The 26,762-nt window shown below is 40.4% G+C and overlaps 1 protein-coding gene across 1 annotated transcript in view; it reads left to right on the forward strand.

Moving 5' to 3' along the window:
- The window catches only part of SGSM1 (small G protein signaling modulator 1), a 240,980-nt gene that overhangs the window by 184,822 nt on the left and 29,396 nt on the right, over positions 1-26,762 (forward strand). The window contains exons 14-20 of the mRNA XM_044288814.1: positions 1,882-1,946; positions 9,894-10,039; positions 12,921-13,049; positions 13,423-13,605; positions 15,536-15,607; positions 18,777-19,367; positions 26,415-26,539. Of these exons, the coding sequence (XP_044144749.1) occupies positions 1,882-1,946; positions 9,894-10,039; positions 12,921-13,049; positions 13,423-13,605; positions 15,536-15,607; positions 18,777-19,367; positions 26,415-26,539 (1,311 nt within the window). The remainder of the gene's footprint in view (positions 1-1,881; positions 1,947-9,893; positions 10,040-12,920; positions 13,050-13,422; positions 13,606-15,535; positions 15,608-18,776; positions 19,368-26,414; positions 26,540-26,762) is intronic.

The following is a 26,762-nucleotide window of genomic DNA, read 5'->3' on the forward strand; positions in this document are numbered from 1 at the left end:
ATTGTGGTGCTGCAAGCAAGATGACACGCAGTTTAATTTTGAATGGGAAGCATTGCTTGCATGGGCGCCATCTCCTCTTCAAACAGCTGCTCTGTGAGGGTGCCAGGAGTTGGATGACAGGTCATCAACATTAACTCCCTGCACAACCCGTTTAATTCTATATATATGTACAGTACAGACCAAAAGTTTAGACACACCTTCTCATTCAAACAGTTTTCTTTATTTTCATGACTATGAAAATTGTAGATTCACACTGAAGGCATCAAAACTATGAATTAACACATGTGGAATTATATACATAACAAAAAAGTGTGAAACAACTGAAAATGTCATATTCTAGGTTCTTCAAAGTAGCCACCTTTTGCTTTGATTACTGCTTTGCACACTCTTGGCATTCTCTTGATGAGCTTCAAGAGGTAGTCACCTGAAATGGTTTTCACTTCACAGGTGTGCTCTGTCAGGTTTAATATGTGGGATTTCTTGCCTTATAAATGGGGTTGGGACCATCAGTTGCCTTGTGGAGAAGTCAGGTGGATACACAGCTGATAGTCCTACTGAATAGACTGTTAGAATTTGTATTATGGCAAGAAAAAAGCAGCTAAGTAAATAAAAACAAGTGGCCATCATTACTTTAAGAAGGTCAGCCAGTCTGAAAAATTGGGAAAACTTTAAAAGTGTCCCCAAGTGCAGTCACAAAAACCATCAAGCGCTACAAAGAAACTGGCTCACATGCGGACCGCCCCAGAAAAGGAAGACCAAGAGTCACCTATGCTGCGGAGGATAAGTTCATCCGAGTCACCAGCCTCAGAAATCGCAAGTTAACAGCAGCTCAAATTAGAGACCAGGTCAATGCCACACAGAGTTCTAGCAGCAGACACATCTCTAGAACAACAGTTTATTAGAAGACTGTGTGAATCAGGCCTTCATGGTAGAATATCTGCAAGGAAACCACTGCTAAGGACAGGAAACAAGCAGAAGAGACTTGTTTGGGCTAAAGAACACAAGGAATGGACATTAGACCAGTGGAAATCTGTGCTTTGGTCTGATGAGTCCAAATTTGAGATCTTTGGTTCCAACCACCGTGTCTTTGTGCAACGCAGAAAAGGTGAACGGATGGACTCTACATGCCTGGTTCCCACCGTGAAGCATGGAGGAGGAGGTGTGATGGTGTTGGGGTGCTTTGCTGGTGACACTGTTGGGGATTTATTCAAAATTGAAGGCATACTGAACCGGCATGGCTACCACAGCATCTTGCAGCGGCATGCTATTCCATCCGGTTTGCGTTTAGTTGGACCATAATTTATTTTTCAACAAGACAATGACCCCAAACACACCTCCAGGCTGTGTAAGGGCTATTTGACCACAGTCACCGGACCTGAACCCAATCGAGATGGTTTGGGGTGAGCTGGACTGCAGAGTGAAGGCAAAAGGGCCAACAAGTGCTAAGCATCTCTGGGAACTCCTTCAAGACTGTTGGAAGACCATTTCAGGTGACTACCTCTTGAATCCCATCAAGAGAATGCCAAGAGTGTGCAAAGCAGTAATCAAAGCAAAAGGTGGCTACTTTGAAGAACCTAGAATATGACATATTTTCAGTTGTTTCACACTTTTTTGTTATGTATATAATTCCACATGTGTTAATTCATAGTTTTCATGCCTTCAGGTGTGAATCTACAATTTTCATAGTCATGAAAATAAAGAAAACTCTTTGAATGAGAAGGTGTGTCCAAACTTTTCATCGGTACTGTATCTACTATAAAGTTTCACCTTACAAAATGTAAACATGGTCATATATACATATAAAGATGGTAGGTTGTAGCTAAAGACTTTTAGTATTTTAGCATAAACATTTTTTCTAACTTGAAACCATTTTCATTTAAGAGCGCCTCTTAAATTGTTATGCGACAATATGAAGTATCAGATTGTCTCCAGAGCATTCTATGGGTGTAAGTATATTTACAGTGTTTTGTTTTATAAAGATTTGTAATTGGAAAAAAAGTTAACTGTGTTCTCAAATAGACCCTTTTGTTTAGTCTTGATCCTTAAACACATGGGGTAGCTTGTTACTGCATTATTTAAGCATGTTTATATAGACTGTCTATAACTTTTAGCCTTTATTTTCATCGATTTGTCTATATATCATGTATTTCTAGCTTATGTGACAAATGGGATTAAGGCGGCTCAACTGCTCAGTAGAATGGCTGAGGTGCTGAACTGCTGGTTTTGACTCACCCAGTCAAAAAAGAGAAGATTTAGAATAAAAAGGTAGCAGGCACACTCATAAATGGGATAAATATAGTGGTTTTTATTTAGTTAAAATACTAAGTATATTAAAATTAGGTAGGTATGTTAGAAAAAGAGGTGGGTGTGGTGGTCTGGGCACTTGGTACGGGTGCCAGATGGGGGGTGACTGATATCAGGTGATCTTGGGGTAAATCCGTGGAGAATAGTGGGGAAAATTGGGTGGTATTCAGTCCGTTGACGTAGGTGGTATGGTGTGGTGGAAAAAGAAAGGGATGGTCGAGAAGTAGAGTCTTTTGTGGCTGGCTCAAATAGGTGGGATAGCCTTTCCCAGTAGTTTGTGAATAGTATAGTGGTGTAGAATAAAATGAATTAAGCTAAAAGGGAAAAAAATATAATCGAATAATAGATGGATTAAAAAATGGAATAAAAATGGAAAAATGTGCAGTCTTATATAATATAGTTCGGCATCAGGTGGTCCCAAAGGTAGCGCTAAAAATAAAAATGTAAAATGGTAGAGAGGTACTATACATTAATATGTAACATATTGTCCCATAGGTAGCGCTTAAAACAAAATTGCAGTAGATAGAGAGTGGTGCTGTTCTGTATAATATAAGGTCTTGTGTTTCTGGAAAGATATATTGTTCCTGTAGGGGAATTGGTGCTCTTTTGCAGTTGGATTCTCCGGCTGTCGGCGTCCCTCGTGGTCTCTAGGCGCGCGCGCGCTTGTAGTTAGGTATGTGATGTCCACGTGACCTAGTGTTGGTCACGTGATCGGGATCTGCCGGGCCGGTTTGGAAATAGCAATAGAGCTGGGGGAGCACTTTCACTTCTATATCTGTTATCACTGCTCCGTTGGCAAAAATCCTCCGTACTCCTTACTAAGCAGTGATAACAGATATAGAAGTGAAAGCGCTCCCCCAGCTCTATTGCTATTTCCAAACCGGCCCGGCAGATCCCGATCACGTGACCAACACTAGGTCACGTGGACATCACATTCCTAACTACAAGCGCGCGCGCCTAGAGACCACGAGGGACGCCGGAGAATCCAACTGCAAGCAACAACTGGTCAGAGTACTGAAGGAAGACATCTCCACGTGGCGGGTAAGTGATCTCTGTACCCAAGACAGTGCGGGACGCCGCACCGAGGTCCAGAGCACCAATTCCCCCACAGGAACCATATATCTTTCCAGAAACACAAGACCTTATATTATACAGAACAGCACCACTCTCTATCTACTGCAATTTTGTTTTAAGCGCTACCTATGGGACAATATGTTACATATTAATGTATAGTACCTCTCTACCATTTTACATTTTTATTTTTAGCGCTACCTTTGGGACCACCTGATGCCGAACTATATTATATAAGACTGCACATTTTTCCATTTTTATTCCATTTTTTAATCCATCTATTATTCCCTACTGGGAAAGGCTATCCCACCTATTTGAGTCAGCCACAAAAGACTCTACTTCTCGACCATCCCTTTCTTTTTCCACCACACCATACCACCTACGTCAACGGACTGAATACCACCCAATTTTCCCCACCATTCTCCACGGATTTACCCCAAGAACACCTGATATCAGTCACCCCCCATCTGGCACCCGTACCAAGTGCCCAGACCACCACACCTACCTCTTTTTCTAACATACCTACCTAATTTTAATATACTTAGTATTTTAACTAAATAAAAACCTCTATATTTATCCCATTTATGAGTGTGCCTGCTACCTTTTTATTCTATTTCTAGCTTATGTAGTGCCAACATTTTGTTGTCATCGCTCACTTTCCCCAGTGAAGCTTAAAATCTACATTGCCTATCAGGAGTTGGCATGTGGGAGGAAACTGGAGTGCCAAGAGGAAACCCAAGCAAACATGGGGAGAAGATACAGACGTTGCCCATAGTGGCTGCCAGGCACCACTGCTAACCACTGAGTTATCTATCCATCTGTCAGGCCACATTTCACCAGACACCACTTTTCACTCACTCCTTCTTGGTTAGGCCTATGCTTGTTTTCCTGTGAGTCAATACAGAGGGCTATGCCCATACTTCCCCAGGCTTTACAAAGTCGGGTGCGGTACTCTACTCTATGGGACCCCGTACTTACCTGCTAGGACTCCTACCTATGCTAGGAATTTTCCTATCTACTGCAACCAAGCCAATACACTGCTTTAGTAGATTGCAAAATTAAATATAATTAGATTATATCAAAAAGACAATACAGCAACTATATAACTTAATGGTTCGATATGATTTAACAACAGTGCATACAAGTTACAGTTACAGACGACCAATAGAAAGGGAGGTAAAATAAAAAGGGTTTACATAAAAACTAAACTCACGTCCATAAAAGATGTGGTTCAGGTATTCATGCCAGTGGACCTTGGCGTTCAGTTCTTGTACACCTTTAATCCAGGGAGCTACAATTATGCATAGCTACACATTCAGACTTTCCCCCACACATATCCAGGTGTTTTTTTTATTTATTTTTACTTTTCCTGGGCAAACACATCCTATGTTTGCTTTGCCCAATCGGTTAACATATAATATTATTAGATGTTCCTGCCCTTCTGCCGATCCATTTGGTACCCGGAGGTAGATGGGTCCAGGCTCATTTTCAGTCTCTTCAAACAAAGGCAAGATGGAGTGTATTACATCCCATAAGCCTCCACTCACATTGTCCAGTCTCAGAGAAAGAATGTGAGGCCATAATCCATTAGGAGGTCTTTAATTGGCCAGAAGACTACAATTTGGCCATTAACTCTTTGAGCATGAATATAAGAAACACAAATAATCAATTTCAAATGAAATATGTTTGTTACACTGTCCATCCATCCACTCACCTGTTGCAGAATTGGTGACTCCACACCAATATAGTTTGGAATTGAACATCCCAACAGTCGGCTGCTCGTTCAGTGGAGGTGAATCGCATCACCTTCACAGACAGTATGAGAACGAGGGATCGCTATTGCGATTCCTCATCCTCATACAGTTGCATTGTTTCTGGGCAGCAGATCTCTGTTTAGACAGCACGATCTGCTGCACAGAAGCCATAATTTATGTGCCTGCAGGAACGACAGGATCACCCAATGAACAAGCGTTTTTGGTGTTTATCGGGTGATCTGCTGCACATTAAGACGGGCATATTGTTGGGAACAAGCGTTTGTTCCCGATAATCTGCCTGAATATTTAGGTCTAAATCCATCTATATTATTGCTCCTTAAAGGAGAAATCCACCTAGGTGTGATAGCTGACCTGTCATAGATATACAGAAGATTGCATTGTTGGAATTTTTTAACTTAGTCCTTTTCCATTTTTTTCAAAACTAAAACATGTCATAGCCATTCAGCAATGCTCAGACACAACTATTGAAAGCAAAGCCTTTCAAGTCAGTGTATCTTTTACTAGAATTTTGCATCAGAGATTTCCAGTCCTAGAAATTGCAAGACAAAAGTGGGTCAGGCACTCTGTAAAGCTGCACCTCCTTTGTTCTAGACATGACTGTCAAGGTCCTTTTACATGTACAGATATGTTGATGTAAATGATCAGAAATGAACAAGACAGTCCCACTAATTGCTTGATCGTCAGTGGAGATGTGGGCTGCATTTGCAGGCAGCATTCACTTCCGCTGTATGGGCTCGAGCCATTGTTCCTGGGCAGCAGATCGTGTTTTAGACAGCACAATGTGGTGCACAATAACAATGACTTTTGGTGCCTGGTGCTTGATGAACAAGCATTTGCTCATTCATCGGTGATCACCAACACCTTTTACACTGGTCAATTATTGGGAACAAGCATTTATAGAAATGCTCATCCCTGATAATCAGCCTGATTATCAGTCTTTTGGCATCTTTAATCTGAGCTAAATACTGTATGTCAGCAGATCATTTAATCAAAATTTCCTCTTTAAACCTGTGTGTCCGTCATCTTTGCTGAAATACGCCACATAATATTTAAGTTGGAGTTGAGACTCTGTCTACAAACTCCCACTGACAAAACTTTAGTTTAACATTTTACCAAATTTTACAAGCTATAAAATAGCAACTTGAGTAATTTATTACCCATCCCCCACAATACAATCAGAGTTTGGCTGCTGCAGTCTCGTGTCCATGTCAAAACGTCTTCACTGGAGCACAGGATGCAGGGACCTAGCAGGAGATCCATGAAGTGTCAGCCAGGAGCGGCATGGAATTGGTAAGGTAAGTATACTTACTTTGTTATTTTATAGTTCAAAAATTTTAAGAAATTTTTTTTCAAGGGGCTGGACAACCACTTAAGCCTCACTCCTTTGGCTAACATGAATCTGTTCATGAACAGATCAGCAAAGATAAACCCATGATATACAGAATAACCTGCAGACTGACAAACAGTGGGGGAAATAGTATCTCCGGTTTACTTTATTGTTCATTTGTTCTTTAGTGTTCTTTTAAAGGGAGTCTTTCACCTATACTGACCATTATAGAACACTAACACCATTATCAGCATTGTAGTCCCCATATGTGAATGCTACTTACTGTTTAGCTGTACATCAATTATTTTCTTACTTTCAGTTTTATTCAATATGCAAATTAGGTCTGAAGGTGGCCAGGGGCGGCGTTCAAGCGGCCGGTGCCAAGGTCCCTCATCGCTATTCATATGAAACCTCTCCTCTTTCACCTCTCTGGCCTGCCCTAGGTTCATCAGATTCGCCGCGCCTGCGCACTTCATTCCCCATTCCGGCACATGTGCATTAAACACTCTTGTGCCTCTGCCCATAATGGGGAATGAAGTGCACAGGCGCGGCAGATCTTGTGAACGGCGCTGGCGCTGGATTTCTGAAGAACCTAGGGCGGGCCAGAGGGGTGAAAGTGGAGGGGTTTCATATGAATAGCGACGAGGGGCCTGGGCACCGGCCGCTTGAATGCCGCCCCTGGCCACCTTCAGACCAAATATGCATATTGAATAAAACTGAAAGTAAGAAAATAATTGATGTACAGCTAAACAGTAAGTAGCATTCACATATGGGGACTACAATGCTGATAATGGTGTTAGTGTTCTATAATGGTCAGTATAGGTGAAAGACTCCCTTTAAGGATGCAGTATTTTTTTCACTTTACCGTATCTCAACTGCATTCTGAAGGCCATAACTTTTTATATTTTGCATTTACATATGAACAGTACATGAGAGCTCTTTTTATGGCACCATCTGTATTTAATAGCAATATTTTGGGGTATACATCTCTTTGCTTTCATTTGATGTGCAGCACAAATACTGTATTAACTTTATTCTGTTGGCCATGGCATTTATGGGGATATCTAATATGTATAGTTTTTCTTAATCTGTAACTGTCATTTTATATGTTATTTTTTTTTATTGTGTAGGGACAGTAATGTAAAGTGTTTTTTTAATATACTTTATTAGATAATTCTGTTAAATGCTGTTAGAAAGCAGCTTTTAAAGTGTTCCCTTATCCTCCGAACCCTCTAACTGGGCATTGCTAAGAAACTTGTTTTCAACATTGTACTGAACGGTGTAGACAGATAACTTTAAGGGTACTTTCACAGCATTCACAGAGGATTCCAGCAGGCAGTTCAGTCACCGGAACTGCCTTCCGGATCCTGTAAAAATGTATGCAAACCGATGGCATTTGTCATCCGGAAAAACGGATCCGGCATTATTTTTTTCACATTTTTTGCGGTCTGAGCATGTTTTGCCAAAACCCGCGGGGTCGGATCCGGCATTAATGCATTTCAATGGGAAAAAATGCCGGATCCAGCATTCCGGCAAGTGTTCCCCATGCTGCGGTATTATCTCCGTCCTGAAAAGGCAAAAAGACTGATCTGAAGACATCCTGAACGGGTTGCTCTCCATTCAGAATGCATTGGGATAAAACTGATCAGTTCTTTTCCGGTATAGAGCCCCTAGGACGGAACTCAATGCCAGAAAAGAATAATGCTAGTGTGAAGGTACCCATGCTTCCCAGCCTGTCTATGGTGTCCCTGCCCTAAAACTCTCTACCCTTGCCTTGCATGTCTAATTTATTTTGACTAAAAAGGTATGTTTTATGCTTCATACAGCATTTCATATCCCTTCTGTCTTCCCAGCATCTCTCTAGTTCAGTGTTTCCCAACCAGTGTGCCTCCAGCTGTTGCAAAACTACAACTCCCAGCATGCCCGCACATCCAAAGGCTGTCCAGGCATGCTGGGAGTTGTAGTTTTGCAACAGCTGGAGGCACACTGGTTGGGAAACACTGCTGCTTGGAAGATAGGGAGAGGAACATGTACTATTTTCCTATATATTTACTGACAGCACTGATAGCTGCAGCCCTACTCCTTTCCTTATCTTCCCAGAAATAACCAGAGAGGCACTGTGAAGAGATAGAGGGGAATATTGCTGCCAGCAATCAGTGCTGACAACAGATAAGATGCAGTATAGAGCATATTATTTTAGTAAAATATATTAGACATGCAATGCATAGGTAGGGAGGCTGGGGAAGGGAAACCAGTTCATACACTTATCCATCTTCAGTGTTCAGTAGAATGATGAAGACAGAATTCTTAGAAATACTTCACTAGTAGTTGATAAGGGAACACTTTACTGTTTTCTAATAAAATTCCCCAGTAAAGTATATTAGAGAAATACTTCATATGTCCCATTGTCCCTACATATTAAAAAAAAGACTAAATGACAAGACACATTGCTCTTTTTATTATATAAAATGTGTTTATTCTCTATTTTATCTGCTTTAAAGGTTATGTACACCTTTAGGGACTTTATTTATTGTTTTATTGTACTCATTTTGAGCTAAAAATAAATTTTCAATTTGTCTTTATTAAAAATGTTGAGCAACTTTCTCTGTAGAGCATTGAGATTATCTAGTAGCAGGCTCTATATTTTTACTCTGTTCAGTCAAGCTCCTTATCTATAATCTCTGACCTCCTAAACACTCTTATAGCTTAATTCTTATTTTATGAGGGCACAAAGTGAAAGTACAATTCACATAGCTAGACAAACAGTTAACCCATGGTGACAGAACGGCTGAATATTCTTAATAAAGTTCTTAAAATTATATTTAGCCCAAAATTAGTATAATAGAATACTAAAAAAAATTGCCCCCAAAGGTGTACATAGTCTTTAACAATTAGATTAAATTTGGTTAAAATGTATTGATTTCGTCCCACTTGGAAAGATTTATTTATGATTTTAACTTGTATCAAATAACACCTAAAATGACCATATTCCAATGCATTTGTGACTGTGAAAAACTAACAAACACCAATTAGGCCTTGCTTAAGGCACACAGTGGAATAGGCAACTACATATAGCAGTTATGGAGGCTTTTTTTAGGCCCCTGATTGCCATATTTAACAATTTGACCTTGCAATTGTGTCACAAGCCTCCTAATTTGGTTTGATCACATAGCTGCCGTGGACACTATTGATTGCAGCGAGTCACAACTGTCTTCCTCTGGATGATGGTGTGTGCATAGCTTTTGTGCTTTTATCATCACTATGCCGTATGTTTATTGCACTGGTGCTTAAAGGCAGGTTTTCAATGTAGTTAATTTGCCATGTGTGCTGCCAAGTGGTTGGATGAATGCATAACTAAAAATTATTTTTAGAAATACTTGTTTTATTCAGAGATTAATCCTATATTTTTGTTATAGGGCTTGCTTACTGCAGACATTTGTCTACCGTGAGAACACATTTATCTGCATTGGTAAATCACAAAATAGTGTATCATAATGTTCCAGTTGATGCAAGCTTTGGTCTTACTTCAGATATATGGAAACAATATTTGGAAGATAGTACGGTGAGTAAATAAGTTTTCATGGAGAATTGCTTTCTGTTGCTTGAACACAGTGCAAATTGTAGATATTATTTAATCTTCATAGCATTTTAACTTCTACTGGGAAATTTATGTACACTATATAGGCCAGGGGTGCACAACCCCGAATATTGTGCTACTTAAATGGACCACATCAAAAGTTATAGCGGTCTTCCCATTAATAACATTTAAATGCTTTTTTAAATGATTTTTTTGGTCTGCTCTATTGGGACCCACACAATTACTGGTACAGGGCATTTGGAAACATCCAAGAGAAGAACGCAAAATGCCTGTCAAAAAATGCTCCAATAGAAAGTGGCCCAGCCAGAGAGTTCCCCAGTAGGCAGTGACCTCGCCGGAAAGTTTTACCATACTCAGTATATGAGTCGTAGTATGCTCCTTAATGGTAAACTAACCAGAAATGTCTTTAATAACCATAACAGAGAGTGCCCCAAGTAACAGTGTGCAGCCAGGGTGCGGCCATTATTTGCTTCAGTTATAAAATGTTTCAATTATAGCCAGCATGTACCCCAATAAAAGGTGAAGCCGCTGGAATGCCCCCATTAGGTGCCCCAGACATAAATGCACTTAATTATGGTGCCCTGGCCAAAAGCGATGACAATAAACTGATACCAATAAGACCTTTAGAAATCCACCTGTTTTTAAATTATGTTCTGTTATTTTGTACCATGCGCTTTGGAACAGATACATGGCAACATGATATTGTGGATCTGAAAGATGCCACCCACCAGACGGGTTTCAGGGATCTAGCATTTTTAATTGTAGCTCCTTCCTTCTGGTATTTTTACAGCTTCCAAGATTGTCTCTAAACCATTGTGGTGTTTTTGTCTAGAGGACGTCTCATACCTAGACAATTGGCTTTTAAGGCAGAGTCAGAGGAGATCCTGCGTATTCACATGAACAGAGTGATCTCTATTCTGTAATCTCAGGGTTGAATTCTGAACAAGGAGTTCAACCCTACTCAATCTAGACCTTGCCAATTCCTGGGAATTATAGTAGACTCCAAGGAAATGTTTGTCAACCTGACTCCTTAGAGATTATCCTCATTGACATTCAAATTCAGATGCTACTATAACCCAGACTAGTATTTTTTTGCCAGGCAATACGAGTGTTAGACCTAATCTATGGCAGCCATAGATGAGGTCCCGTGAGCCATATCGCATCTTGACCTTCTTCAAAAGGAGCTTCTGAAGAAGGTGGGATTCTCTGGACAGGAATTTCAGTCTTTTATTGAATCAAGAACAAGCTTCTTCTGTGGTAGATTGTAGTGGGTGATCCAAACAACAAATATATCCATCAGAGGATGGGGTGCCCATGTTGCTGGAACCACAAATCATGGTTATACTTCCACACCAGGGAACTGAGGGCTGTTTCCATTGCGCTACAGCTTGTGGCCTATATAAATCATCAAGGAGGGAGAAGATCCCTTCTTCTACAAAAAGTGCATGGGTTGTGACCTGAACAGAGTCATATGCAGAAGACTGCTCAGTTATTCACATTCTTGGTGAAATGAATATGTGGGCACGTTTTCAAAACCGGTTCCTACCAATCTTGCATAAGTAGTCTCTGAACCTAAAGGTATTTGACCTGACGGCATGGAAAGTGACAGATCACTAAGCAGCATGGGCTTATCTGTTGCATTGGGCTTCTTTCTGTTGGCTGCCAGTGGAACAGCAGGAAACAGGATCTGCTTTAGAAGGTGGTGTCACAAAAGCAAGCTATTGACAGATGAGATATCATCTAGTTCGTGCAGGATGGATTGGAGAAGGGCCTGAGCCCCAATACAATAAAAGGTCTGGTCTCTGTTCTTTCGACTTGATCATGTGCTAGAGTACCTTGGTAGCTATTCAAAATCTCTGACCTGCTATAGTCAACCCTTTTCAAAGATGAAATTTGCCACTGGTCTTTAAGAGGTTATGTGAACATTCATTTGAACCTCTACAAGATGCAGTGTTGTTCTTCATGTCACAAAAGGTGGTTTCCTAGTGGCAATTACATCAGTCAAATGGATAAGCAAGCTACAGGGTTGGGCTGCCAAAGAACCTTATATGACCTTCCAGAAAGTTAAAGCTGTGTTGAGGACCCAGACTTCATTCCGGCCCAGTTGTCCATCTTTTGCAAATATCAACCAGAAAATGGTCCTGCCAGCCTACACTTCTCCGAGAAGGAAAAGTGCTTGGCCTTGTATGGTGTCTGAAGATCTACTTATTCCGGAGTAAGAGCTTCTGGAAAAGAGATCACACATTGTCCTAATGCTCCATAGCTAGGTGTTCAAGAGATGCTATCAGCTCACGTTACTAAAGAGCAAACTAAAGTCCCACAGAAAGCATCCATGCTCACTGTGCACTAGAGGCAAAGCCACCTAATGGGCAGGTTATTCTCAAATTCCAGCTGACAGCATCTGCTGGGCTGCATCCTGGATCTCACTAAATACCGAAATTATCCACCATTGTAGGCTAGAGGGCATTCTTCCTTTGATCATTCAGTTTTGATTTCTGGTATCATCCACCTTTAATGGATCGTACTACATAACCATATGTTTGTGCTACTGTGAAGGCCGTCCAGGAAAAACTGAATTTACTATGCTATTCTTCTTTCCTGTTGTCCATAAATGACCCTCCCAATAAAGATGTGTTGTTTTCTTATATTCTCACTTTAGTCTCAAAAATACACAAAGGGGAAGGGCAAAGTCCCTTATTATAGGATATGTTCAATTTGTTTTACCTTTTCACATCTATGTGCCGCTATTTGGACCACAGGAAAGAAGAATAGCATAGTAAATTCAGTCTTTATATCTGTTTATAAATATAATAAGATTAAACTTATTTTTTTCTTATTTAATCAGAGATATGAAGAACAAGAACTTTTACGTTTTATTTATTATGGTGGAATTCAGCATGAGATCCGGAAAGAAGTCTGGCCTTTTCTTCTTGGACATTATCAGTTTGGCATGACTGATGCAGAGAGAAAAGAGGTATTTTTCAGAGTGAAACTATAACACTAACTAAGGACTGCTATTATATATTACATCACATTCTTTTAAAACATGTTCATTTTATTTTACCCTTCTGTTTTATTTTCTAATATTAGTCAAATGCTGATTAACCAGAAGCTTTAACAGGATTTGATTAAGCAGTTCCTGTTATACATGAGCCCATATGGTATTGTTCAAATATAGGAATGTGTTGTATATTGCTATGATACACAGACCTGATCATCAGAAAATGAGTAGGTTTATAGGCACTAATAACACATGGTGAACTGTATTCTGTCCTGTCATTTATGTCATTTTTAGATGTGAATTTATTCTGTACATTTTCTGTTCCATTTGTTTGTCCTTGGGCTAGGTGGATGATCAAATCCGTGCCTGCTATGAACAAACAATGGCAGAGTGGCTTGGTTGTGAGGCCATTGTGCGACAGAGAGAGAAGGAATCTCATGCAGCTGCTCTCTTGAAGTGTTCTTCTGGAGCCAGTTTAGATATACAAATCCAGAGAATGATGCATAGAGACTCCACAGTCAGCAATGAGGTTGGTTGCAGAGAGTTCTGAATGCACTGTAATAAAGTAGCATACGTATTTTTACAGAAAACTCACATGTCACATTTAAAATATACAAAGAAAGTGTAAAAGTTTTATAAATCCTTCTTTTTGGCGATATTGTATTCATTTTCTTTTCCATTTACATCTAAAGTGAAAGTAAAAATGTATGAAATCTGTGGGGAGAATTTATCAAGACTATTATTTCTTACACCAATCTTAATGTAGTCAAGTGTACTGGAGTAAGATCCACTTTGCTTATTAAATGGTTCAGGTTTCGTAATAAATTAGGCACTAGGTTTCGTAATAAATTAGGCACATCCCTTGCACTCCATGCACCAGAAAGTAAAATTTGAGCTATAATTTATGCCAGTTTCAGGTGTAAATTATAGTAAACTTGCCAGGCTTTGGACAGCACACAAAGCCCAAAAAGTTGCAAGTTTTTATGCACACATGGTGCTTGCGCAAAAATTGTGACTCTTTGACACCATTTAACTGGCTCACAGGGTGAATAACTTCTCCCGTAAATAGTTTTACCTGTACTCCACATACATGCAATAGCTGAGGGGGTTTTCTGAGATGAATTTTTTTGGGGGACAAATGACAAAAGAACCAATTCTCACCTGATAAATCCCCACCACTCAAGCTCTGGCACTCTGATAGTCTCCGCTGTTCTTAGTTTACTTTGCTGCAGCAGTGATGTGTCAGACCCCTGCAGCCAGTCACTGGCCACATGCTTGTCACACTCGCCACTGCACATGGGACTTGCTTGGGACTGTGGGGTTAATCCATTTTTCAAGCTCACTTTTACTACATACACCATTCGTATTAGGCTAAAAACCAGTCCACGCAACCAGGCAAAATGCAGCCACTTCGTGCCATATTATTAGGCCAACAAGAATCTATTGCTGATAACTCACAGGTACACACAGAGACATTCTGCCCTCTGTAGCATCAAACAAGTTGGTGTCTAGCACACTGGCATTAAAAGAGTTAAAGGGGTTGTGCAGGCCATATATTGTGACCTATCGTCAGGATAGGTCAACAATATCTGATCGGTCCGACACCTGGCACCCCCGCCCATCAGCTGTTTGAAGAGGGGGCAGTGCTCCATGCCAGCGCTGCTTCCTGTTCAATACACTACCCTGCGTCTCCTCTGGAGCGGTGGCGTAGTGTAATTATAACTGCACTGCAGAAACTTACGAGAAACTTACAAGACTACTTGCAGTGTAATGAACAGGAAGCAGCGCTCACATGGAGCCCCACCTCCTCTTCAAACAGCTGTTTGGCTGGGGTGCTGGGTGTCGGACCCCCACCAATCGAATCAATAGGTCAGACGATCTGATCGATATATTGCCTGCACAACACCTTTAACATTCAAAAGCGCCATTCTCAACCATCTCTGGAAATCCTACAGAGAATGATTGTAGCTTCTGCTCGACCTACTGCTCCATCAGACAGGGAAAATTTACCCCTGTTCCTAGAATCGGCGGGGATTCCAGTGATCGGTCCCACACGATCACTTACTTAGCTGCCTTTGTTATTTACTTTTAAATGTTTAATATACATGTGTACCTTTCTTAAAGAAAATATCTGATACATTTTAGTTATCACTGTAAAGCAAATATGATTGAAGTAAGCTATTTCTAAAGTTGTGTTGATTATATTAAAAAATGTTAATGGATTGCAAATTTTACATCAATCCTAACAACACTGAATAATTGGTTGTGTTTCTTCATATACTTTCTATAAAAAGAGGAACTTGATGGAGGAAGTGTTTTTAAATCATTAAGTCATTAAGTCATTTCCAGCTATTTTCTTATTGCATGGGAAATATAGTTCATATTCAATCCATTATAATATTGCATACATTTTGTTTGTATGTATTGTCTTTAAACAATGGTTGAATGTTATTTTTCAGTCTTCCCAAAGCTGTGGTTCTGATCGACAAAATCATGCTCGTCTACAGAGTGACTCCAGTTCAAGTACGCAGGTAAAGAGAACAGTGTAAATTTAGACAGACAGTCTTAAATTGTGCCAAATTTATAATGCTTGATGATAAATCTGTCGCATCTGTAGCCCTTCTAGTTTAAGTGTATGACACCTATAAATTGGCTTAGATTTACTTTAAAAGTGGCATGGCATCACAGTTACTCCCCTCTATACTAAGCCATGGCCCTTTTTTGGACAAGGCTAGAAAGTGTCTAAAACATGCGATAAATGCAGTGTAAAGCATTTACGCCAAAAACCTGGGCATTTTCATTTCCATTTAGTAAGTCTGCCCCATTCTGATAGTTTTGGAATCTATTTAAACTAAAGCCACACCTAATTGTATATTAAACCAATGTCCCAGTCATTCACTGGCCTCAGTGGTGATGTGTCCCCACACAGCATGTCACTGCTGGATCACATTCCACTTAGATATACATCACAGCTGAGGCCAGAAAATGGTTGCAGCAATGCATATGACCCTGTCCGGGAGTTTACATGCTGGGGGCTGGAAAGAGCACAGAATGAGGCCGATGATATCACATCTACACCGGGCGCAGGCGCACTGAGGAAGGAGCGGCTGAGCAAGCGTCCTACTCTCAGTGCGCCTGCGACGACTGAAGACCGGTACGGCGCAGGCGCTAGACTTAGAACGCAGACAGGGCCAGCCAGAGGACGAGCGCGTTCGCTGGCCCTGTCAATCAACAGGAGGAAGGGGTGTTTATTTGAAAGGAGGATGCGGCTGCTACCAGCAAGTACCCGCCCTACTTGCTGGTAGAGAGGTAATTTACATATTATAAAAGTCAGTTTTTTTAAGAAACTACTGAACGAAAAAGAGTAAAAGCCCTATATATTGATAAATCGCAGTTTAAGGATTTTAAGTAGCCAAAAAAAGAAAAATGACTTTAGTGGGGTGACAGAAGCCCTTTAAGACAATTTGACTGATATTGTAATTTTACTGTGTTTTATTATTACCCAGAGTAATGCATCATCCTCATTAACTTTGTTGCCTTGGAGCTCCTTTAGCCTGAGACAAGCTCATTGCACATGAATGATGTTATCCTAATTAAGGAGTATTTAAACAGTGTGCTGTAAAATAGAAGATGCCTGCACACAATTTCTGATGTGCCTGGGATGCATGCGGCAATTATTTTTGTTGTGCATCAATCACATTATGATCCTGGTCACTTTAAAGGGTACTTCTATTTTCAGTCTTTGAAAATCTTTGATGCACAAATTCACACAGGAGTGTGCGTATAAATAGTGTTTGCATAACAGTCTGAAAATGAAAAGCTCTGATCTGCTGTAGATTATGATTTGCTTTCTGTACTACAGTATCCTAAATAAAGTAACTTAAAGGGCATCTTTCAGCAGATTTCTACCTACGAAACTGGCTGACCTGTTACATGTGCTCTTGGCAGCTGAAGGCGCCTGTGTTGTTCGCATGTCCATATGTGCCCGCATTGCTGAGAAAAATGATGTTTTGATATATGCAAATTAACCTCTAAGAGCAACGGGGTGTTACTGTTTAGCCTACAGGCTCCACTTTCTCTGCAACTGGTGTGCCCACTGCACTTTGATTGACAGGGCCAGGCGTGATGTTTTCACTGCCTGGTCCTGTCAATCTAAGTGTAAAACCTCTAAGTGCAACAGCAACGTCCCTGTTGCTCCTAGTGTCTCATTTGCATATTTTAAAACATAATTTTTCTCAGCAGTGCGGGCACATACATGTATAGACATAGGACCAACACAGATGCCTTCAGCTGCCAAGTGCACATGCAACAGGTCAGCCAGTTTCACGGGTACAAATTTGCTTACAGATGCCCTTTAAGGCCATTTACACGCGGGTCAAGGATCAGGCAGTTATTGGGGATGAACGTTTGTACATTGGGTGACCGCTTCTTTTATGTGGCACATAAAATCATAATTTACAGGCAGCACATGATCCTGTGTATATGGGGATGTACTGCGGCAAACAATGAATGAATACATATAGGGAAAAGCAATCGCTTGCCCCCATACAGAGGACATCATTGCTGCATGTAAATGCAGCTATCACCTCCGCTCATAGTAATTGGATCAGGTAATTATCAGGACCGTTCAGTTTGTTCCTAATAATTGCCTGGGCATCGAACCATGTGAAAGGGCCTTTATTCCATAAGTGGAATCTTGTTTCTGCATTGCTTGTTAAAAACAGTTTGTTGAGGTAGTAAATCAATCATCTTAAAATAAAACTGTCCTCCCAACTCCTAACATAGTCAGGCTTGGACAGGCCCGCAGGAGAACAGGTGAATGCTCCAGTGGGCCCCTGAGGCAAGCTGGGCCCCTAGTCCACTCCTTGCACAGATGGCACATGGCACAGTACACTGACTGCACTACATATAAACAGGCAGTATACATCACCTCAACCAGCCTAAATTTGTATAAAAAGTTTAGTAGATTATATTACAAATGACCAGCTTATTATTATAGGTCCATCAGGTGGCTGAGATGACTTGTAGGTACAGAGGCAGGCCAGCCAGCATCCTCTTTCATCAGGGATTTGCCTTCTTGTAATCGCTGCAGATGCCCCCATAATCAATCCTCTGCTATCTGCCACTATGTGAGCAAATACTATTTGGATGTAGCTTTACAATGGGCCCTAAAAAATTTTTTTACTGGTGGGTCCAAGTCATGCTAGTCTGGCACTGAACATACCTGTAGTCATGTAGTATATTGTGCTACTGCCACTGTCTGGTGTCACCAGACCACTTTTATAGAAATACAGTGGTACTTAAAAGTTTGTGAATCCTTCAGAACTCTTTAGATATGGTTTTGTAACCCTTTTCAGCCTGATGGGCATCAACAAATCTTCTTCTGAAGTCTTCAGAGATCTCCTTTGTTCATGCCATGATACACTTCCACAAACGTATGTTGTAAAGATTAGACTTTAATAGATCCCTGTTCTTTAAATAAAACAGGTTACCCACTCACACCTGATTGTCCTCTTTGATCCAACACTTATTGCATTTGTGTATTTGTTGTGGAACAGTGGCATGAATCATATCCTAAACTGATATGTAATACTATATTTTATTAATCTATGGATCCCTGCCGTTTGACATTTTTTACTTAAGTATCTAAATGCAGACATACAGAAGCTAAACTCTGCACCATGTTCATTCCCTGTCCAGGTTTTCGAGTCTGTAGAAGAAGCTGATCAAGCAGACCCTAAAAGTGAGGACAGTAAACTTTCAAAAATACCCAATGGAACAGTACCTAATGGGACTTGCTCTCCAGATTCAGGCCACCCATCATCCAGGAACTTCTCTATCACATCTGGGTATTCAGAACATAGTTTTAGCACAGATGATAATACCTCAATGGAAACCAGTAAAAATGCACTTTACCTCCACATGAAGCCAGGATTGGCAAGTGGAAAAAGCAGCCTGGACAGTGCATTAGATAACAAAAGGGTAGAAGAGGAACTTGCAGTTCAGGACAGCATGGACACAGAAGCAACAGCCAATGAAAGTTTGGATGACTTTCTATCAATTACCGAAAGCACTGAGGACATCTTGCTTGACAAGGAAACCACTGTACTTTCTGTGGTAGAAGCTTGGCCGGACAGTGAGGCTGAGAAAGAGAGTCTGGTGGGAAGTGAAGACAACCTATCTGAAGAGCCAGAGATGGAAAGTCTTTATCCACAACTTGATTCATTGATTGTCATTGATGCAACTATGTCTGAAGTTTCTCCAGTCTCATCCACTGGAGTGACATACTCTGTAAGTAATGCACGGGGGTATTTCAGCATGTTATTTATGGTCATCCATTAAATTATAAAATATACTAAGACTGGTTAGGTACATATTTTTCAATTCACTCAGAAGCCAAGCTTCATTTTAACATTTATAGGGAAAATATACCCAAATCAAGAGTTTCCCATATGCTATGTTAAGGAATTGCATGTCAGTATCATGCATGTACTTTATTTCCTTCAGGTTCTATGACTTTATTACAGATCCTTTATGCTGACTTTAGTCATATAGCTATAGCTCTTGTTTTTTTCCAGTGGTCAGCCTTAGAGAAGGCAAATAAGAGTAAAGATTGTAGATATGTTCTGGTCTTAGACGTTCAAGATTCCAGGACCAGGAGTGTCTAATTGAATCCTGGACAGTTGCCAGTTTAAAGAGGCCTGTGAGCTGCTTGTGGCTTCCTAAGTATCATTGTGGCCACAATTACTATATGGTGTTGTATTTTTAGTATGTCTAATATAGACTGGAGGAAAATTTGTGCTGAGAGGGATCTTCCTGGATAAATGAGTTTCATTGTATATCTTCAGACAACATACATACGTTTTATGATTCTTAACATGAAACTCGTTCTAAATATACTGAGTAATATGTATTTAAATGTAGTGGACATAATACAGTTCATTACCAACTACATGGTAATCTATATAAACATTGGTGAAATTGCTACATAAACCAGTTTTGTTCCACGACATAAAGCAATTGCCTCCGACTTTCAGATCCTTTGTGAGCTCTAAGAAAGCTTGCTGTTCCTTGTGCCTTCCCTGCTGTCGTGACAGTGTAGCAAACTGAGGCAGCTATTGTTTGAACACAAGCTATATTCATATTAATGCTGCCTTTGAAAATAGCATGAATATATATTGTATAGGAAATTGTGCCCTTTTTTCCCCTTAACTGATACAGCTGAAATGTATTATTGCTGTTAAAACATATAGTTGAACAACTAGTCTCTAAATGAGATGTTGACTTTTACATTTGTAATTAAATTATATTTTAAAATTATATTTTATTCAAATTATATTTTAAAATAGTGAATTAAATTTTAGGGTTTAATTGCACTTTTTAATAGAATACATAAACAAATAATGACCCACTTAGCAAGTGATGGGCGTATTATTCAAATATATCCTATTTACATATAGTTGGAACAAACTACATTTCGCCCTTGTTTTTCACTCGCTAAGGATACTTTCACATTAGCGTTTTCAATTCCACTATTGAGATCCATCATAGGAAGAAAACGCTTCAGTTTTGTCCCCATTCATTGTCAATGAGGACAAAACTGAACGAAACGGAATGCACCAAAATGCATTCCATTCCATTTGGTTGCGTCCCCATCACGGATATAAAAACGCTTCAAGCAGCATTTTTCTGTCCGCGATGTGGTGCGGAGCAAGACAAATCCGTCCTGACACACAATGTAAGTCAATGGGGATGGATCAGTTTTCTCTGACACAATAGATCCGTCAGAGAAACACAATGGTGTTCAAGACGGAACCGTCCTGGCTATAGAAGACATAATACAACCGGATCCGTTCATGACGGATGCATGCGGTTGTATTATTGTAACGGAAGCGTGACGGATCCACAAAAAACGCTAATGTGAAAGGAGCCTAAGAAGTTTAAACTTAACCTTTATTCAGTTTCATTTTCTAGAATCATCCTTTTAATATAGAGCTAATGGTTAAAACACTCAGTGGGAGACACAGTATTTTCAGTATACTGTATGGCCCCTTTCACACGGGCGAGTATTTCGCGCGGATGCGATGCATGAGTTGAACGCATTGCACCCGCACTGAATCCCGACCCATTAATTTCTATGGGGCTGTTCACATGAGCAGTGATTTTCACGCATCACTTGTGCATTGAGTGAAAATCGCAGCATGCTCCTCTTTGTGCGTTTTTCACGTAACGCAGGCCCCATAGAAATGAATAGGGTTGCGTGAAAATCGCAAGCATCCGCAAGCAAGTGCGGATGCGGTGCGATTTTCACGCACGGTTGCTAGGAGACGATCAGGATGGAGACCCGATCATTATTATTTTCCCTTATAACAAGGGAATATTATGCATATAACAATGCATTATAGCGTGAATACAGAATGCATAGTAAAATAGCGCTGGAGGGGTTAAAAAAAATAAAAAATAATGTAACTCACCTTAGTCCACTTGCTCGCGTAGCTGGCCTCTATTTCTGTCTTCATCTTAGCTCTGTGTAGCAACAGGACCTGTGGTGACGTCACTCCAGTCATCACATGATTCATCACATGATCTTTTACCATGGTGATGGATCATGTGATAACCGGAGTGACGTCACCACAGGTCCTGTTGCTACACAGAGCTAAGATGAAGACAGAAGGAGATGCCGGCTACGCGAGCAAGTGGACTAAGGTGAGTTACATTTAAAGAAATAATTTTTAACCCCTCCAGCGCTATTTTACTATGCATTCTGTGTTCAGAATGCTATTATTTTCCCTTATAACCATGTTATAAGGGAAAATAATTCAATCTACAGAACACCGATCCCAAGCCCGAACTTCTGTGAAGAAGTTCGGGTTTGGGTACCAAACATGCGCAATTTTTCTCACGCGAGTGCAAAACGCATTACAATGTTTTGCACTCGCGTGGAAAAATCGCATGTGTTCCCGCAACGCACCCGCACATTTTCCCGCAACGCCCGTCTGAAAGAGGCCTATATGTTAATGCGTGTGTCAAATGGTTATGACACAAGCAAACATATCTACTGCAAATACTGTGTCTCCCACTGATTGTTTTAACCATTACCTCTATATTCAAAGGATGATTCTAGAGAATGAAATTAAATAACGGTTAAGTTTACACTTGTTAGTGAGTGAAAAAATAGGGCGACATTTAGTCTATTATGACTATATCTAAATAGGATATAACTGCACTCTTAGCATACTTTAAAACAGCAGAGGCAGCATTTATGTAACATACTGACTGTACTAAAATTCTAATAGGTATATAATGCTAGTAGCAAACCAAAGACAACAAAAAGACCACACATACACTGAATACTTTAAAGGCATATTCATTTGGAATCATTTTAAATTAAAATGAAGTCATCGGAGGCAATCATACAAAATAGTGTACTGTAGTACCCCCAGTATTTATAACTCCCCCCTAGAGTGCTCCCTGTAGTTATAATGACCCCTGCAGTGCCCCCTGTAGTGTCAGTAAGTATCTATAGTGCCCCAGTATTACAGGGAGTGCAGAATTATTAGGCAAATGAGTATTTTGACCACATCATCCTCTTTATGCATGTTGTCTTACTCCAAGCTGTATAGGCTCGAAAGCCTACTACCAATTAAGCATATTAGGTGATGTGCATCTCTGTAATGAGAAGGGGTGTGGTCTAATGACATCACACCCTATATCAGGTGTGCATAATTATTAGGCAACTTCCTTTCCTTTGGCAAAATGGGTCAAAAGAAGGACTTGACAGGCTCAGAAAAGTCAAAAATAGTGAGATATCTTGCAGAGGGATGCAGCACTCTTAAAATTGCAAAGCTTCTGAAGCGTGATCATCGAACAATCAAGCGTTTCATTCAAAATAGTCAACAGGGTCGCAAGAAGTGTGTGGAAAAACCAAGGCGCAAAATAACTGCCCATGAGCTGAGAAAAGTCAAGCGTGCAGCTGCCAAGATGCCACTTGCCACCAGTTTGGCCATATTTCAGAGCTGCAACATCACTGGAGTGCCCAAAAGCACAAGGTGTGCAATACTCAGAGACATGGCCAAGGTAAGAAAGGCTGAAAGACGACCACCACTGAACAAGACACACAAGCTGAAACGTCAAGACTGGGCCAAGAAATATCTCAAGACTGATTTTTCTAAGGTTTTATGGACTGATGAAATGAGAGTGAGTCTTGATGGGCCAGATGGATGGGCCCGTGGCTGGATTGGTAAAGGGCAGAGAGCTCCAGTCCGACTCAGACGCCAGCAAGGTGGAGGTGGAGTACTGGTTTGGGCTGGTATCATCAAAGATGAGCTTGTGGGGCCTTTTCGGGTTGAGGATGGAGTCAAGCTCAACTCCCAGTCCTACTGCCAGTTTCTGGAAGACACCTTCTTCAAGCAGTGGTACAGGAAGAAGTCTGCATCCTTCAAGAAAAACATGATTTTCATGCAGGACAATGCTCCATCACACGCGTCCAAGTACTCCACAGCGTGGCTGGCAAGAAAGGGTATAAAAGAAGAAAATCTAATGACATGGCCTCCTTGTTCACCTGATCTGAACCCCATTGAGAACCTGTGGTCCATCATCAAATATGAGATTTACAAGGAGGGAAAACAGTACACCTCTCTGAACAGTGTCTGGGAGGCTGTGGTTGCTGCTGCATGCAATGTTGATGGTGAACAGATCAAAATACTGACAGAATCCATGGATGGCAGGCTTTTGAGTGTCCTTGCAAAGAAAGGTGGCTATATTGGTCACTGATTTGTTTTTGTTTTGTTTTTGAATGTCAGAAATGTATATTTGTGAATGTTGAGATGTTATATTGGTTTCACTGGTAAAAATAAATAATTGAAATGGGTATATATTTGTTTTTTGTTAAGTTGCCTAATAATTATGCACAGTAATAGTCACCTGCACACACAGATATCCCCCTAAAATAGCTAAAACTAGAAACAAACTAAAAACTACTTCCAAAAATATTCAGCTTTGATATTAATGAGTTTTTTGGGTTCATTGAGAACATGGTTGTTGTTCAATAATAAAATGAATCCTCAAAAATACAACTTGCCTAATAATTCTGCACTCCCTGTATAATGTACCCTGTACTGCATCTGTATTATAATAACCCCTGTATTGCTCTGGCCTGTATTAATGCCCCCTGTAGAGCCCCCTGTATTATAATGCTCCTTGTAGTTCTCCAACCTGTATTAATGATCCCCAGTAGTGTACCTGACATTCTTTCCCTTACGCCATTTATAGGCTTTTTCCCGCCTATGGCCTGAGTTATTACCGCTGCTCCCTGTGTCATGTCTTGAGTAGCATGATGATGTGATCATGAACACCTGTTGTGACTACGTCATTGCACTACCTGGGACCCAGGGAATGAGGTCACAGTTTCAATGGTGGGACAACCTATTTTTCAATGAAACTCTCATCACCTTTTTGGTGCGCACCAGTAAAGTATGAGGGTAATAAGTCCCATATAACAACATGTATGGATTATACTGAATACATGAAGACATTAGGAAAAATTTAACAATATCGTTTATGGGGCATCAATTTACAGTCTGGCAAAAAAGGTGCAAAATAATTCTATATTCAACAAAATGCTGCATATGGCATAATAAATGTAGTGCAGGTTACTTGAAAAATTTGATACTTTTCTTTATTATGTCATTTCATGGCTGCAATACATGTACATCTGTAGTTTGTGCTAAGCAAGTTGAGCAAATGGCTTTTTGAGACTAAAGCATAACATATTCTTTTCATTTTTGTCATGTTTTTTTTTCTCTCCATTGACTAAAATGGGGAAACATAAAGGAAAAATGCAAGCCAGGAAAATCATCATATTTAAAGTTTATTCACACATCCGAGTGTCCAAGTTCTGTCAGCATTTTCCCAGCGTTTGGTTGAATTTTTATTTGTTTTTTATTTATTTTTTACAATCTTTGAATCAATTTTCTATGCAGTGGATCAGTGCAAAATGGACCACACTTGGATGGCATCTTTTGGTTTCACTAACCCATTGAATAGAATGGACGTATTCTGCCTTCTGCCATTTGTTTCCTGAGAAGCAATGTTCTACTGAAAAATACAGTCTGAATACACAGAATTCAGTGGATCTGTGTGCATGACACAACCAGCACACGATCATGAATCACTGAGGTGTGAATAAGCCTTTAGCGTTTTTACTAGTTAACACTTTTCCATAAAAACTGCATCATTTTTGCCAGGCAGTATAAGTACCCCCCTTTGTACCCCCATCATTAAGGCCTCTTTCACACGGGTGTTGCGGGAAAATATGCGGGTACGTTGCGGGAACACGCTGGATTTTTCCGCGCAAGTGCAAAACATTGTAATGCGTTTTGCACTCGCGTGAGAAAAATCGTGCATGTTTGGTACCCAAACCCGAACTTCTTCACAGAAGTTCGGGCTTGGGATCGGTGTTCTGTAGATTGTATTATTTTCCCTATAACATGGTTATAAGGGAAAATAATAGCATCCTGAATACAGAATGCATAGTAAAATAGCGCTGGAGGGGTTAAAAAAAAGAAAAAATTTTTACTCACCTTAATCCACTTGATCGCGCAGCCGGCATCTCCTTCTGTCTTGATCTTAGCTGTGTGCAGCAACAGGACCTGTGGTGATGTCACTCCGGTCATCACATGATCCATCACATGATCTTTTACCATGGTGATGGATCATGTGATGACCGGAGTGACGTCACCACAGGTACTGTTGCTGCACAGAGCTAAGATCAAGACAGAAGGAGATGCCGGGCTTCGCGATCAAGTGGATTAAGGTGAGTTAAATTATTTTTTTAACCCCTCCAGCGCTATTTTACTATGCATTCTGTATTCAGAATGCTATTATTTTCCCTTATAACCATGTTATAAGGGAAAATAATAATGATCGGGTCTCCATCCAGATCGTCTCGTAGCAAACGTGCGTGAAAATCGCACCGCATCCGCACTTGCTTGCGGATGCTTGCGATTTTCACGCAACCCTATTAATTTCTATGGGGCCTGCGTTACATGAAAAACGCAGAATATAGAGCATGCAGCGATTTTCACGCAACGCACAAGTGATTCGTGAAAATCACCACTCATGTGAACAGCCCCATAGAAATGAATGGGTCGGTATTCAGTGCGGGTGCAATGCGTTCACCTCACGCATCGCATCCGCGCGGAATACTCGCCCGTGTGAAAGGGGCCTAAGTGTGAACAAGAACCTCACTTTTTCTGGACTGACATGATTCATTGCATTGATACCTTTTTAATTATTTTGTTGATATCTTTCTATTTCACGGTTTCTGAAACTATGTAGCAAGAAATGCTGGATATGTACACTATCAACTTGCACCGTATTGAGAAGGATGTCCAGAGGTGTGATCGTAACTTTTGGTATTTCACACCAACCAACTTGGAAAAGCTTCGAAATGTAATGTGCAGGTAACAGTCATCAGACCATCAAAATTGCCATGGTTATTTTATAACTGTAATTCCCTTTTCCCCGGCAGATAGAAACTTGGATTTGTCAGCTAAAATTTCCAAAGACATACAGTACCCTATTTTTGCTTCATCTTGTGCTGTGTTAAGTGTTACAATACAATAATCTCTCCTTATCCGCACAGAAAGGGGAGAAGGAAAACATAGTTGTGCATTTCATTGAGGG

Source organism: Bufo gargarizans, chromosome 1 (genome assembly GCF_014858855.1).
Source record: "Bufo gargarizans isolate SCDJY-AF-19 chromosome 1, ASM1485885v1, whole genome shotgun sequence".
Lineage (NCBI taxonomy): Eukaryota > Metazoa > Chordata > Amphibia > Anura > Bufonidae > Bufo > Bufo gargarizans.